Consider the following 15,000-nt stretch of genomic DNA (forward strand, 5'->3'; position numbering starts at 1 on the left):
GTGTGATGATGAAGACGATGATGGTGTCTGTGGCTCGACACCCATCAATCGGAAAGGACGATACTCAAATCTCCCGCCTCTCTTACGTCACGGAAGATTCTCATGACACGCATGAATTTGCTTGCGTGGAGAAGAAAAGGCAATCGTGGATGTCAACATCAGAGACGGGTTCAAAGCGCACTTCGACCACATGCGAAATGACGATAAGGATGACCCTCACACGGCCAGACCTCCGAGCCGACTGTTGCCTCACTCCGACCGCCACAACAGAACCTGCGCAAGACCTACCGCGTTTATCTTCGGCCCATGGTGACTGGTTTTGGAGAACACGACCCAGAAGATCAAAATTTGATGAGAAGGGTGTGGCGCAAATTTCGCAGGAAGAAGGACTTATTCGATTGAACTGTTTGACGATGTACTTTTTTTAGCGGCTAGAGATTTTTGAGCGTGCTTTATACCCTTCCCTTTTTGTTACAGAACAACAACCTGAGATTGGGCAGTTCAGTTCATTGTGAAGAGAAGAGAACTTGCAATGTCCCGATATAAGTGCTGTGCGAACGTGATTCTCCCCATGACCATTAAGCATACTAAATCGTCTTTTGTGATCCGTCCGTCATTGGAGACACTCAATAGAAAGCCGGAGGTAACCCACATCTGTAGCTAGGTACCAAAAGCGGGATCGCCGAGTCCGAGCCTGGCTTTAGCTTGTTGATTCGCCGGGATAGGCCAAAGCACGTGATCTTCTAGCTCTCAAGGCCACCTTGAGATGGCATAATCAGAACAACGATCCATGATTTTCTCCCAGGTCTGTCAGGGATCTGTTTCTTGACTCTTGCGAACATAATATCAAGTTAATTTTACTCCTCCATCATATGCTGTCTGTTTCTTGACCTCATAATTAACTCCCTCACCTGATTTCGACCGAACCACTGCGAGGTATCCGTATCCTGCTGGGCCGTAGGCTTTCAGTCACCTTGCCTCTTCATGTTTGATAGTCAACGGTCATGATCTTTCGATGGATCCAGCTTTTGAGTTGCCTATTACTGGCGCTCTTATTGCCTCCGACAACTGCCAAGAAGGCAAAACCCAACATCAGCACTTACCCGCTAAATGAGAAGCCATATTATATGTTCTACTTTGAGAAATCCGATACAGTGTTGTTAAGCTTGGAAGATGGTCAACTTTTACGCTCATATGATGCCGGCGAGAACTGGGAGGCGATTGAGGATAATGGTATGAAGCATGGAGTCGCTTCCGTCCATCAGCATCCTTTCGACGAAGATAAGGCCTATGCGCTTGGCGAAGATGGAAAACATTGGTTCACAGCGGACAAGGCACAGACTTGGAAGTCGTTTACTGTCCCAGACACCGCGCATTTTAAAAATCCGCAAACCGGTCCCTTTGCCTTCCATGGACGGGATTCCAGCAAAGTCATCTTCGAGACGAAGCCGTGCCCGTCGTGTGCGTTAAGATCGTACTATACCACGGATGATTTCAACACCATAAATGTTTTGACTGAAAGCGCCGTGGGATGTTATTGGGCGATAGGGAATCCTCAATTTGCAACCGACCCGGATGTGCCAAAAAGTATCGAGAAGCGCACAGTTTGTGTGGTTCCCGGCCTGAAAGCTTCATCAAGATTCGCGTTTCGACTGGTTTATTCCGACGATTACTTCAGCAATCAGGGCATCGAAGCTAAGCTTCAGGATGGTCGTCCAGTCTCCGGTGTTACCAGCGTCGCACAAGTTAAGCGATTCATTGTCGCAGCAGTTGAATCCCAAGGAACCACCGAGCATGCCTTATACGTGACAGTCGACACCGAAAACTGGCACAGGGCCGACTTTGGTGATCACAGGTTAGAGGAGGATGCTTACACAGTGTTGGAAAGTACGAACTATAGTCTTCAAGTTGATGTTCTTACGGACCCTTTCAGCGGCATGGGTGTGCTCTTCACTTCTAATTCTGATGGGACTCATTTCACTCGCAACATTGAACACACGAATCGTGGTCCACGCGGCTACGTTGACTTTGAAAAATTAGCCGCAATTCAAGGGATTGTGTTGGTAAATACCGTGAAAAACCCCAAGGAAGTTGGGATATTTTCTGAAAAAGAAGTTGTCAGCAAAATAAGCTTCGACGACGGTAAAACTTTTCAGCCGCTGCAAGTTGATGGGAAAACGCTTCATTTACACTCGGTGAACTCCGACACGAACCTTGGACGCGTTTTCTCAAGCCCTGCTCCTGGGTTGGTTATGGGGGTCGGTAATACTGGTGATCACCTTGGTGACTACTCGGACGGCAATCTCTATGTCTCGGACGATGCGGGTCGTACTTGGCGTCTCGCTCTGGAAGGGCCACATAAGTACGAATTTGGTGACCAGGGCGCTGTTCTGCTGGCGATTAGCGATGAAGCTAAAGTGAAGAAAATTAAATACTCCCTTGACCACGGAAAAGAGTGGAAATCGGCCGACCTTCCCGAGGAAATTAATACTGAAGTATACGGTACAACAGTGACCACGACCCCTGACTCAACGAGCTTGCGATTTATACTTGTTGGTCACTCGAAAAAGGGATTTCTAGTTTATGCAATCGACTTCAATGACCTGCATGAACGAAAATGTGAAGAGGAAGATTTTGATGCCCATTGGCCTGCTCGCTTGGACGAGAATGGCGAGCCCGACTGCCTGATGGGTCATAGACAATTCTTCAAGCGAAGGAAGGCTAATGCTGACTGCTTCGTTGCCGAAGTGTTCAACAGCTCTATGTCCAAATTCGAACCGTGCAAATGTACCGCTGAGGATTTCGAGTGCCGATATGGACGCACCGAGGATGGAAAAGACTGTGTCCCACCGAAATCTATGGCTCCTCCTGAAGGAAGTTGCACAAACCCGACTGATACAATCATGAGGCCGTCGGGCTGGAGACTGATTCCCGGTGACGCTTGCATTCGCGAAGGGGGAAAGAACCTCGACGAGGATGTTGAAATGCCGTGCAAAGATGCCAATAATGGAGGGAAGAGTAAGGAGATTGTTTCTACTCAGACATCCTTCAGCTCAAATTTGCTTGGCTACTATTATCTAGAGCGTCAGGTCTCTAACCTCGGTGAAGACGAGACGGTTATGATGCTTAGCCACGAACATGAGTTGTTCGTGTCTCATGATCATGGCAAAACTTGGCGACAGGAATTAAAAGGCACTAACATCGTAGGTATCGTTCGCCACCACTTCAATAGTGATACAGCCTACATTCTCACCGACACTGAAGAGGGATTCTATACCATCAACCGAGGAGAGACGTTTCATCCTTTCACAGCTAAAACCCCCCCAAGCCACGATAATGTCCCACTGAGGTTTCACCCGTCCAAGAGAGACTGGTTGATTTGGATAGGTGCAGATTGTCGCTCCGGCAGCTGCCAATCTAAAGCCTATTTCAGTGATGATCGAGGAGACACCTGGAAGGTTATGCTGCGCTCCGCCAAGAAATGTGAATTTGAGTATCGAGAGAACCGGCCAGACAGCGAACGTCTCATTTTCTGCGAGCAGTATGAGGATGAGAACGAGAAAAATCGGTTGCAACTCAGATCTACGACCGACGAGAGCTTCACAGACTGGAACACTGTCGATCCAGATATTGTGGACTATGTTAGCAGATCAGAGTACGTCATTCTAGCCTCACGCAACCCAGAAAATGGCGCTCTGAAGGCCAGAGTCAGTGTCGATGGCGTGACGTTTGCCGACCTAAAGTTCCCCCCCAACATTGTTCCAGTTCAAAATCTCTATACTGTGCTTGACAGCACCGAGCACGCCATCTTCCTATATGTCCAAGCGAACAATATAACAGGCGCAGAGTACGGTTCAACCGTTAAGAGCAATAGCAATGGTACGACCTATGTGCTTAGTTTGGATTCTGTGAACCAGAACTCGGATGGTTATGTTGATTTTGAGAGGATGCAGGCCCTAGAGGGCGTCCTAATGGCGAACATTGTCAGCAACACGAACGAGCTGTCAGGCGGAGCGCCCAAGAAGCTCAGAACGATGATCACTCACAATGATGGTGGAGAGTGGACGCTTCTGGCTCCCCCACTCAAAGACGCTGATGGGGAAAACTTTGCCTGTTCTGTCACTGAAGGGAAGGGTACCGATAGCTGTGCGCTTCACCTCCACGGATACACCGAGCGCGCCGACCCGCGAGATACATTTTCTTCGGGCTCGGCCATTGGCTTGATGATGGGCCTGGGTAACGTCGGAGATCAGCTAACCAGCAACGACGAAGCTGATACTTTCTTGACTCAGGATGGTGGAATCTCTTGGAAAGCCGTCAAAAAGGGGAGGTATATGTGGGAGTATGGCGACTCCGGCTCCGTCATTGTGATTGTCCCTGAACGCAAAGCTACCAAGATTCTCCATTACAGCACCGACGAGGGTGCCACTTGGCAGGATTACAGTTTCTCAGAAGATGAGATAGAGATAATCGATATCTCCACCGTACCTTCTGATACTTCAAAGAGTTTTATTCTATGGGGTGGCGTGAAGTCTGGGGAGGTCATTTCCATTAATGTTGACTTCAGCGGGATTTATGACAGAGATTGCGAGTTTGACAGAGATGGAGAAATCAGTGACGACTACGAGCTCTGGAATCCAAGGCATCCTTTTCAGGAGGAGGATTGCTTATTTGGCCACGTTGAGCAATATCGTCGCAAGAAGGTGTCCGCTCAGTGTTGGAACAATTGGCGGGGACCTCACTTGCACAGTATCGAGAGAAATTGTACATGCACAACAGCTGATTACGAGTGGTGAGTCTGCTTCTGCCCAGCTCGGTCTTTGACGAAGCTAACTTCGGGCAGCGATTATAACTATGAGCGTCAGAATGACGGCACCTGTACACTCGTTCCTGGGCTGGAGCCACAGGACCCGGCTGGTTATTGCAAGGCTCATCCCGAGGTATTTGAATTTTGGGAGGTTACCGGGTACCGCCGCATTCCTCAAACGACGTGCGAGGGCGGCAAGAATTTGGACCATCGCGTTTCGCATGCTTGTCCTGGTAAGGAGGAGGAGTTCGATACAAAGCATGGCATCAGCGGAGCAGGACTTTTCTTCGCCATTGTTACACCAATTGCTGTAGCCGGGGCTGTCGGCTACTATATCTACTCGAGGTGGGATGGCAAGTTTGGCCAGATCCGGCTTGGAGAAACGACTTCTGGGTCTCAACCGCTGTTGTCTCGGGATTCTGTGCTGGTCACAATTCCAATTACCATCATCGCTGGTGTCGTGGCTGTCGCAAAGACACTTCCCCTGCTAGCTACGAGCCTTTGGCGCAGCGCAAGTGGCTACATGCGCGTTGGGCGTAGTAGGGGATACCCACGCCCGTATGCTTCTCGAGCCTCTTTCGCCGCTCGACGAGGCGACTACAGCCACGTTGTTGACGATGAAGATGAGCTGCTCGGTGTTGAAGATATCGATGGCGATGAAGAGGAAGTGTTGTAACTGCTTCCCCGGTTCTTTACTTGCTCGTTTTTGTGATTAGCGGATCTATGTGTCATGACTATTCATGTAAGATTACGACCGCTGCGTTTTGGATATTTTGCTTTTTGCGACTGGCTAGATCAACGTCAAGGAGGTCTTAGACCTTCAATATCAGTTTCTTCCTGCGCGCCTTTAGCTGTGGTTACTCCAGATTTTTAGCATGCACGATGTCTTGTCCGTTTCGTATATGTACATATATACATTCAAATGAGACTATCTCCATCCTAGCTGAATCAAATATAGGATTTTGTTTCCCTCCTCCATCATAAACTACTCAATAGCCGATTGACGTAACTTACCGCACGCAAACAGCTCATTTGAGGAAATGGTCGAGCGTATGCACTTCTCAACGCTCAAAGTCTTCCGGTCCGAAGGAATTCGGGAGCAGCTGCACCAAACGATCAACGCCAGCAACGGAGCAAATGGCAGGTGAATTCGTACCTCTCCCATCGTTATAACATTGCAGTTCATATCCTTGTCATACATGTACACTGGGAATGAGCGGGATGTGAATTCGCTCATACTAGGCGCAGCTCATATCAGCAACCTCCATAATCGACTCCTAATTCCTGACACCAAGTGCCGAAAAAAAAGGGAATGTCTCTGCTGGGAAACACGTACAACTGCCTACACATCCCACACGGCGATGCAGGGGGTTTGATGTCAGTAGCGACGGCAATTGCTTTGAACTGGCGGTGCCCAGCTACCTAGACATCGCACGGTTAGATTTCTGGAAAACGGATGAAGCTGAGCAAAAACGGCATTTCCCCTCAAATGACCTTTCCGCCTCCGGACGATACCCAGCGGGAGGCAGGTAGCTGCTGAACGCCGAAAAATGAAGACAGGTACAAGAAAGCACGCAACGTACAACTGCCGTCCCAAACGCCACCCGCTCAGCACATGTGCCCACAGGGTATGAGGCATTTTCGACATTCGCCCCAGTGATGAACTCGCCGGACTGGGTAAGCAGAGCGGCGCCGACTCGAAATTTCGAATAAGGACCTAAATTATTATCAGTCAATGTTCATTGGTTTAGTTATTGATGAGGTCATTGAGAGATGGGGTGAACCCCGTAGGTGCAGTGCCTACAGTAAGCTGCTTCTTTGGCGGCGTTGGCCTTCGAAGACAGGGCTTCTAGTTCTTGAGCGGTGATAGAGGAAGCCATAGTGTTAGACAGGAACTATGAAGCCTTGAGGAGCTAGGTAAGGACCTTGAGGAAGGGTTGAGATGTCAATACTTAAGTGCAGAGTGCGGAACCGCAGTTATTGACGTTGCATTGGAGACAATGAAGCCCCCGATAAAGCAAGCTCTTATCTACCCCGCCACCCTCATGATCACTATGTAGATACGGTGGATAATTGCTCATCTAGCTCATGAAACAGTTCAGATATCCAAGAAGTATAATTATCGTGATAGAGAAAATATCGCCTCTATGTGAATGAGCCTTTGTTTGTGGCGCCAATGCCAGATTGGTTCAACAAGCACAATGTAAACAAGATCTAAATCTAAACAGCCCATAGGTATCGTCGGAAATAAAAAACCAAAGAATAAAATCACAGAAGAAAGGAAAAATCTTAACACGCCACAAACGCGCTTCACCCAAAGTAACTCCGTAGACCCTCGAATACTGTAAAAATGAAAGCTGAGCTGGGTGCAGAGCGCGCGCAGGTGATACCGCAGCCTCGGTACAGGCCTCTGAGCCCTTGCTGTTGCCATAGAGCTCTGCCGGCACTCCAAAAGGTTTGCCTTTTGGCTATGGACGTGTTGTTGATGTCCTCTGTCTGCAGCCGTGACTTGATTGTATCGGCGGGATAAAAAAGGAAATTATAGCTGATACCAGCCGCTGCCCCGGCAATCATCTGTTGGTGGAGAGGGAGGGCCGCTGTTTCTGCTTCAGATGAACTTGAGACCGAGGGCAAATGTTGATATGATCGGAACAGCGCGGATACTCCCTCGTATCCTCCAAACCACGCAGCACCACCGCCAGTCTCGCGGATAAGCGTACCCATTTGACCCCGCCAGAAACCCGAGATGCCATCCTGGCGGAACACAGATGCTATGATTTTGAACGGCCCGGGTGCACGAGTACCAGGAGTTTCCGAGGGCACTTGCATCTTGCATTTGATGAGCTCAATGGGAGTCAAAGCGAGGGAGGTGATAGAACCGGAGGCCGCTCCGCTGAATACCAAGGCTGGCAATGGAAGTGGCTCTGCGGAGGAATAATACGTTGTCCGGAGAAGGTCTTGAACAACGCGGTAGCTGAAGAATAAGCAGCTGTTTTCGACAGCAGCCCCCGCCATCGGGGCACTGATGCCTCGATAGAGTCCTCGAAGGCCTTCTGCCTGGAATGACTGGCGGAAGCAGTCCAACGGTCCATTATATCGGAGAGGTAGGTGGTCCGGTTGCGATTGAAGCCGTACTTTGACCGTGTCAAAGGGATATTCAATGACTTTGCCTACCATTCCCGCAACCTGAAAGATGATTTGAGTAAAGGCCTAGACAGGAACGGTACACATCCGGCAAAGAGGGCCTAGTGACTTACAGATCCGAACACAATGTCTTTGAAGGCCTCTAGGCCTTGGTCGGGAGCAAGTTCGGGCAGCTCCATTGAGATATCATTGTGTAATGTCAACGCATTTTCAGTAGCCGCCATCGAGGTAAAAGCGAGCCTCAAAGCTTCGAGCGAGGGAAAAGATGAAGGTGGAAGAGAGAGGAGGATAGGAAACTGGTTTTATCGGAGTGGCATCGTAGAAAGGAGGGACGAGAGATAATTAAGAGAGAGCTGATGGTGAGGGGCGGTGTACCGACGAGGCGTTTGGCGTTGTCCAATCCACGCGTGGTACCTGGAAAAGCTCAAAAAGCAAGGTGCATCGCTTGCAAGCTGCAGGCCAAAGAGCCGAGACACGGGATATTTCGTAGACGGTGGGGGTGCGTTTGGCAGGTGGTTCGTTGCGGGCTTGCGACAATTCTTTTCAGCAAGGAACCCGACAATCCTCACGCTGAGGAGTCATCGTTTGGGCGCTAATGTGGGACCGGGTCACCACTTCCGCCGAGATCCGTTTATCAGATCGGTCTAAGATAACTTTTTCCTCAAATTTCAAATCGCCAAGGCAGAAAGCCCGACTTGAAACTTCTCACTCAAGCCTCGAACATTCTCCGTCGACCCTTTTGCTCTCGTCGCACGCCTTTGCGCGCCAGAGTATACCGCTATGTCGTCCGAAGCCCCAGCATCATCCACCACTGCGGTGAAATCAATACGCAAAAACGGTAGACGCTCTTGACCCCCACATTACGTTTCCCGTTCCCTCCTAGCTAATCGTTCACTGTCTCGGACCCGCAGGGAAAAACTGGCATAGTAACAAAAAGCCTTTTCGGCCTACTGGGGGGTTGACTTCGTATGCGAAGAGAGTGGAGGCACGCAAGCAGCAGGAAGCCATCAAGGAGCACGAGAAGGAATTAATGGAAGAAAAGGAGGCAGCGAGACAGGTATGAACTCAAGCCCTACATTGCTTGATAATTGGTTATACCTGCAGAGCCTGACAGTCTGTCTTTCTAGGCGAACATTCAGAAAATCAAGGAGCGCAGAGCCGCGAAGGAAGAGAAAGAGCGATATGAGAAGATGGCCGAAAAAATGCACCGGAAACGGGTTGAACGTCTGAAGCGAAGAGAAAAGCGAAACAAGCTCTTGAACTCATGAATGTCACGAACGCTCCTATTTTTTTCCGAGTGTGTTGGCGGATTGTGTCTGTGCAACGATTTAAATATGTATTTGCGTCCCCTCAAGAGTTGTCGCCCAACGAGAGGGGACTGCCTGGTTTGTGTACAGGTTCGGCGTCTGGAGTGTTAGGCTTTATGGCTTCGGGGATAATGCTCTATCAAAACAAATATACCTATTAACTTCGCCATCATCGTTTCTCTCGTCTGGTCACTTGCTTCCTTCTCCGGTTGCACCAGGCATTGGTCTGCTCGAAGAATTGCTCTTACCTAGTGGCAAAGGTATATCATCAATAATGCCTCCTACGCTAATTCAATTCTTCGGGTCGCGGAACCTTTAGTAGTAGCCTGAGACCAAGGATATCCTAGCGTCACGTCGATACTCAGGCCCGTGGGGGTAATGGTATGACTCTTAAAGCTTCACCTAACGGTATTTATTGGTGTGGGGGCATGGTCGGTTTAATCTGTCTGACGTCGGAGAGTATCCGGGGATTGAAAGCGCAACGATTGAGAAAACTTAGGTCAAGCATCTGCGGAGTACAGAGTGATGCAATAAATCGAACTTCATCAATTTATGGCGTCTATATGTTGCCGACAAAACACTGCGTTAAGGTACCTTGGCGTCCTAGGCTACACAGTATTCCCGCCGCCAGCTGCAGATCCGGGAGAAGGCCCAGCTATTCTCTCCCTCGACTCAACAGTCATCACCAGAACCTTGTCTTCCATGCAATCAGTTTATCCTGCCTTCCTTATTCACACAACCTGCATATTTAGGTTCCCTTGAATCCCAGCATGGACCATACGGCGCGACCGACTCTACTCGTCACAATTCCATCGTCGGAAAGAACAGCCCATAACCATGGATCCTCCAGGGGGCAGACAGCTCCGCAATCCGCCCCTCCGGAGCTGTCGAGGGTGAGTTTGGGCGGTGAGTGAAGTGACCCTGGAATGAGACGTTGTTATTCCTGACTCCTTCGATCTCCCCAGATAAGAGAATGCGGCGGCGCCATAGTGAAGGCAAAGGCAGATCTCGCGACAGCATTTTCGGACACAAAATGCACCACGCATCATCGAGTCATGGTGGCGGAGGCTCGTTATCGACCTACCGAGAGCAGGACAGCGAGGATGATGGCCTGCTCCGTCCTATCACTCGGGAAACTACTCGGTCGCGCTGGGGCTCTGAATCTACAGGGGTAGGCTCTGGAAGTCGGAGGGGCAGTGTCTTTGATGGCCTTGACAAGGACATGCGACTGGGATTGATCAAACGACCGGACAAGATACACTCTATGAACGACTTGCAGCGGGTTAGGGATCGACGGAGTAGAGGAGAAGAGTAGGTTATATAGTGGCCTGTCTCATTTGCGCTTTCAAGCTGACCATGACCTTGAAGATATCTGCGTTCTGCCCTCTCGGTTATTGGAACACTTGCAACCGACATCACACGAAGGTTGGATTATACCTATTACGGACTCCTAGAAAAGATCGCAGCGCTCAATGTAACGATCGCCTCTCTCCAAGATTTATCAGATTCAACATCGAAGCTTTTCGAGGATTTCCAACACGAGACCCAGGGCTTGGAGCAAGACATTCGGAGACTAGTCGGCGAAATCCATGAATTTCAACCCCAGATGCAGAAGATTGAGGCATTGGAGGAACGGATGAGAGTCAGTAAGACAAGGGCTAAAGCGCTCAGGAATAGGCTCGAAGCGATGCGGAATGAGGTTGAGAAATGGGACAAACGGGAAATGGAGTGGCAGATGCGTACCAACCAGCGCATTCGTGCTTTCTGGACCGTTGTCACTACAGCTATACTGGCAGTCCTGGTAGCTATAGTCGTGCAACATTGGCCAAGCGACAAGACGACGTCGGGCTTCAGGACGCTTCCGAGAGCATTGAAGATTTCCAACATATCGTCCCGCGTGTCTTTGTCGAAGCAACCTGGCACTTTCCATGGTAATTTAAGGAGCACGTATGCGCTGTCTCCCGAGCCATCAAATGTCGCCAACACCGGCACCTCGAGTACAGCAACGACAGATGCACACACTTCGCCAGGCCCCAGCGAAGCTACAAGGTCTGCTGATTACGATCCCTTACGAATATTTGATGATATATGAGCCCAAGTAAGCGTTTGTTTGAACAGCCGGATACCCCATTTTGACTCGAAATTATGGCTAGCGAGTTTTGTGATTGTATATATTCTTAGTGTATATTCATTATCATAGCTGAATGCTCTCTAGAAAGCCAGCGAATCAACACCTAACTTATGAGACTAATGACCAGCTCATGGCTCAGTTGCTGCCTTTTTCTTCTTCTTATCCTCAACAATCTCAATATTGGATTCCGAGATCGCCTTTCCATGAATCTCCAATAACCATTCCTTGATATCTTCACAGACATCACCCTGTACTGTGATTTCCTCAATTCCAGAAGCAGACTTTGTGACCGAAGAACCCGTCGCAAACTTCTTGCCCAAATCCTTGGCCACTTTCTTATTTTCTAGACCGTAGACCTCGAGACCAGTCACAACGCTGACATGCTTCCGCTTGTTTCGCTCAACACGCTTAATCTGAACCTTCGACGTCGCTCGTCGTTCGGCGTCCCGCGCCTCCGCCGCCGCAGCCTTAGCTTCCTTCTTTGCGGCGTCCTTCGCCGCGCGTTCTTGGACGGAGACGGAGAGAGTCGAGAGGTTGGTGCTTATGGCTTCTATAGCATAAAAAGCACTCGTTAGTCTTGAGTCCATATAAGTTTCAGGACTAGGCGAATAAATCCATACCATCAGAGTATAACCGCTGATAGAATTCCGGCTCGTTATCCTTCAACCACTCTTGACATTTTTTCGCTGTCCCGCCGAATTCGCAGTACTGTGATCATTTGCCTTAGCCGGCGACTCGGTGTAAAGAAGCGAACAACCTCGAACAGAAAAGAAATCATCATAGCATATCATCCTGGGTACCCGGGAGGAAAATCATGACCACGGATTAGGATACTCTTTCCAACGTACCTCGGGCGGTAATGAACAAACTAATCAATCCGACGCAAATTAGCTCCAATGATTTTTTGCTTTGAAGACGAAGGTATTGAACTCACCACCGCAATATGTGACCTGCCGAGCCTGGATCTCTGCCGGGGGCTGCGCAACCTCTGCCATATTTGAGACTCTTTCTTCCTTGACTTTCCGACTCCGAGATTTCACTATAGAGAATGAAATGGAACGGTGGGCGAGCTGAAACTATTGTTCAATATCAGATGCACATCTGATCTTTTGAGTCCCGTGGCGCGGGGCGAAAGCTGGGAGCTGATTACGCGATAGCCCAATCTTGGCTTTATCCAGATTCTTATTAGTCATGCGCCTTGCTATGCATGCACATGCGCATTATGTATCTTTGGAGTCGATGGGTGCGTCCTCTTGTCTCAGATAAAATAAAAGTTCCGGCTTAAAATAAAGTACAGCGTACGTAGCTACTGCGTACGGCCCGAAGAACCAACCGGGATAGAGTATGAAAGGGCGTGTTAATGCATAAACAATCAGCGTAGCAGGCCGATCCGAGATTCTTTGACATAGCAATGGCCGATAAGATTTGCTGGGGCTACAAGAGGGTGATATGCAGCGTACTTTGTTCTGCGCCTTTTTTCTTAGACGTCGGCTGTCATTAATATATCTGATCCCTGCTATCAATTGGCGAGACCGACCATGTTGCCAGTCCGATCGTTGGAGAATTATGCGCATATCTTGAGCACTGACCTTTATACAATGGCGACGTCGACAGCCAACCTATGATATTTGTGGTGTGGATTACACGAGTAGTGCTTAATAGTATCTTGTTAGGCAGCCCCCAATTGATGTCAGTAATCGTGTGATTATACTTCAGTCTTTGGCCGGAGGATAAGTCAGTTTGTAGTCGAGACAGCCCTGGTGGGCCATGGACGTTATCTGCATCTCGAAGGTCAACTGAGACCGGAGTCGATGACAGCTACAAGTTTGCGGGAGAATCCACTTACACTAACGACTTGTCGCTACTACTCCGTTCTACTCCATAGTGCTCGCTATCTGGTCAACGGCACTCATTTAGACAGTTTGTTTCATCCGATATTCGGGTCGCAGTCGTCCATCTATCCGGGCACTACACCTCAGAACAGACCACAGAGGGCTACGACCAAGGTAGACAGATACCTGCAGACACCAAGACTGTTGTTTCCTTGACTCGACCCGCACTGATAGTCTGCAACCAATGATACGGCATACCCTGCCTGCCACCGTCTGGGATCATGGATGTGCAGATGCAGGAGCACGGACACCCGTAGCCCCAGTGGGGTCGGTTTCGGAGGTTTCTCTCGAGTCTCCACGCTTGACAGTTGGAACTCGCCATCTTTTGCGAGTCGAGCCGCATGGGAGGTTGCCCACGACGGCTGCAATGATCATATAGATGTGAGACGCGCCGTTAGAGACAGAAAGCCCCAACGGGGGCTAATTATAGTCGAAGCCGGCGTTGCTTATTACGTACTAATATGCGATGTCTTATAGATCGGAGCAGGAGCTCAGCGCCCCCTCATGTATGTTTGCAAAGGCAAACCCTTGTTTTGGCGTCCATCCACCTCGGATTGTGCTATCTGTGCCGATTATGATAGGAGCATTCTGAGCTCCGAGACGTGCCTAGAACCGATGGACCGATCGGTGCGCTCTGTGGCTTTCCATGGCGGGAAAGCTAACGGCGCCGCGTTGAATGCCTTGCTTTCATCGCGCGCCGGAGCAATCTACCCCTCCAACAATGCTGAATGAAAGGCCTATGTCTCTGTAAAGATTGGGGTCTAGATCGAGGCAACTTGGAAATTCCGATGCTATGCTGAAATTCATGAAATGGTGTTTTGGGATAATAATGCAAGGGTATCGCTGTCCGTTAAGTTCACAGTATGCTCGTTGTCTCAATCAGCGCTAATGGTGGGATGTAGATAGCGCTTTTGTATCATTTGTATCATTTGAAAGCCCCTGAACGCGTACCCTTAGCTGCAACAAGCTGCGACGCAATGAGTGCGCAATCGGCATTGTAGCACCTCTCACGTAGACTCAGCGTCCCGGAGCCATCGAGCAGCGACTGTTCTACCGTCGCCATGTTTCGTAGCTGCACGCCAACTTGTCAACATGCATAATCATAGTCAGAGGCGAGCCGTGCGATAGCGATGAGGGATTTGGGACGCGCGGCTCATGGTTTGGCGTTCCACATCTACGCAGGGAGACGACGGCTGCTGGTTATCGATTTGATGCAATCGATGTTCCGTGCCTCTGACGAAGCCGAGCACGGGAATACATGGCCGTGGATTGGACAATGGCGTATGTACTCATTGATCCTAAGCGAGAGCCTTCGGAGTCGCGAGTCCAAGTCATGGTATCAATGTAAAGCGCCGAGGGTTTCTAGGATAGTTTGTCGATTGTGCGTCAAAAGCAGCTATGTCGCACAGACAATAATATCTTCCCCGGTCGAAGACTACCCACTCCGTGGTCCAAGGCCATCCAATGCAAATAAGCTGATTGAGCACGAGTCAGTACGGAGTAGCGCACGCCGTAGACTTATCATCGAGGCCGGTTTGCCAGCGAGGGGTCGTCGCGAGGTATGAGTAACTGTTATCTCATCGACCAATCTAAATCTCAGCTTGAATCAAGAAGCTGGGAACCGGTTTTCCATAAACTGGTACGGATTTCATTGGTCGAAGCTTTGATACGAAATACCTCCTTTGTGCTCATATCTTGTCGAGAGGTTGTGATCTTGAT

The 15,000-nt window shown here is 49.5% G+C and overlaps 7 protein-coding genes across 7 annotated transcripts; 3 read left to right on the forward strand and 4 right to left on the reverse strand.

Moving 5' to 3' along the window:
- Positions 1–603: 603 nt before the first annotated feature.
- On the forward strand, positions 604–5,834 carry BDV17DRAFT_231884 (vacuolar protein sorting/targeting protein 10). The gene is made up of 2 exons (XM_073755794.1): positions 604–4,792; positions 4,844–5,834. The coding sequence occupies exons 1-2, from the start codon at positions 1,005–1,007 to the stop codon at positions 5,481–5,483; spliced, it is 4,428 nt and encodes a 1,475-aa protein (XP_073610605.1). The 5' UTR covers positions 604–1,004; the 3' UTR covers positions 5,484–5,834.
- On the reverse strand, positions 5,407–6,800 carry BDV17DRAFT_231260 (cytidine deaminase). Its single transcript, XM_073755785.1, has 6 exons — positions 6,612–6,800; positions 6,391–6,524; positions 6,144–6,229; positions 5,964–6,045; positions 5,822–5,910; positions 5,407–5,644 (listed from the first exon to the last, which is right to left on the reverse strand). The coding sequence occupies exons 1-5, from the start codon at positions 6,685–6,687 to the stop codon at positions 5,869–5,871; spliced, it is 420 nt and encodes a 139-aa protein (XP_073610606.1). The 5' UTR covers positions 6,688–6,800; the 3' UTR covers positions 5,407–5,644; positions 5,822–5,868.
- Positions 6,801–6,831: 31 nt separating this feature from the next.
- On the reverse strand, positions 6,832–8,487 carry amcA (putative mitochondrial ornithine carrier protein AmcA/Ort1). Its single transcript, XM_073759305.1, has 2 exons — positions 8,065–8,487; positions 6,832–7,993 (listed from the first exon to the last, which is right to left on the reverse strand). The coding sequence occupies exons 1-2, from the start codon at positions 8,173–8,175 to the stop codon at positions 7,118–7,120; spliced, it is 987 nt and encodes a 328-aa protein (XP_073610607.1). The 5' UTR covers positions 8,176–8,487; the 3' UTR covers positions 6,832–7,117.
- Positions 8,488–8,639: 152 nt separating this feature from the next.
- Positions 8,640–9,693, forward strand: BDV17DRAFT_231680 (CGR1 family protein). The gene is made up of 3 exons (XM_073755793.1): positions 8,640–8,789; positions 8,863–9,008; positions 9,079–9,693. Exons 1-3 carry the CDS (start codon positions 8,732–8,734, stop codon positions 9,217–9,219), a joined length of 345 nt encoding a protein of 114 aa, XP_073610608.1. The 5' UTR covers positions 8,640–8,731; the 3' UTR covers positions 9,220–9,693.
- A 598-nt stretch (positions 9,694–10,291) lies between these two features.
- On the forward strand, positions 10,292–11,350 carry BDV17DRAFT_285156 (uncharacterized protein; the record flags this gene model as incomplete). Its single annotated transcript, XM_073760651.1, has 2 exons — positions 10,292–10,569; positions 10,627–11,350. 2 exons carry the CDS (start codon positions 10,292–10,294, stop codon positions 11,348–11,350), a joined length of 1,002 nt encoding a protein of 333 aa, XP_073610609.1.
- A 167-nt stretch (positions 11,351–11,517) lies between these two features.
- On the reverse strand, positions 11,518–12,384 carry tma22 (putative RNA binding protein Tma22; the record flags this gene model as incomplete). Its single annotated transcript, XM_073760652.1, has 4 exons — positions 11,518–11,939; positions 12,010–12,097; positions 12,238–12,257; positions 12,324–12,384. The coding sequence occupies 4 exons, from the start codon at positions 12,382–12,384 to the stop codon at positions 11,518–11,520; spliced, it is 591 nt and encodes a 196-aa protein (XP_073610610.1).
- A 128-nt stretch (positions 12,385–12,512) lies between these two features.
- On the reverse strand, positions 12,513–13,268 carry BDV17DRAFT_231229 (uncharacterized protein). The gene is made up of 2 exons (XM_073755784.1): positions 13,236–13,268; positions 12,513–13,167 (listed from the first exon to the last, which is right to left on the reverse strand). Exon 2 carries the CDS (start codon positions 12,961–12,963, stop codon positions 12,610–12,612), a length of 354 nt encoding a protein of 117 aa, XP_073610611.1. The 5' UTR covers positions 12,964–13,167; positions 13,236–13,268; the 3' UTR covers positions 12,513–12,609.
- Positions 13,269–15,000: the final 1,732 nt, after the last annotated feature.

This window comes from Aspergillus undulatus (genome assembly GCF_047715775.1).
Source record: "Aspergillus undulatus strain CBS 261.88 unplaced genomic scaffold BDV17scaffold_81, whole genome shotgun sequence".
Classification (NCBI taxonomy): domain Eukaryota; kingdom Fungi; phylum Ascomycota; class Eurotiomycetes; order Eurotiales; family Aspergillaceae; genus Aspergillus; species Aspergillus undulatus.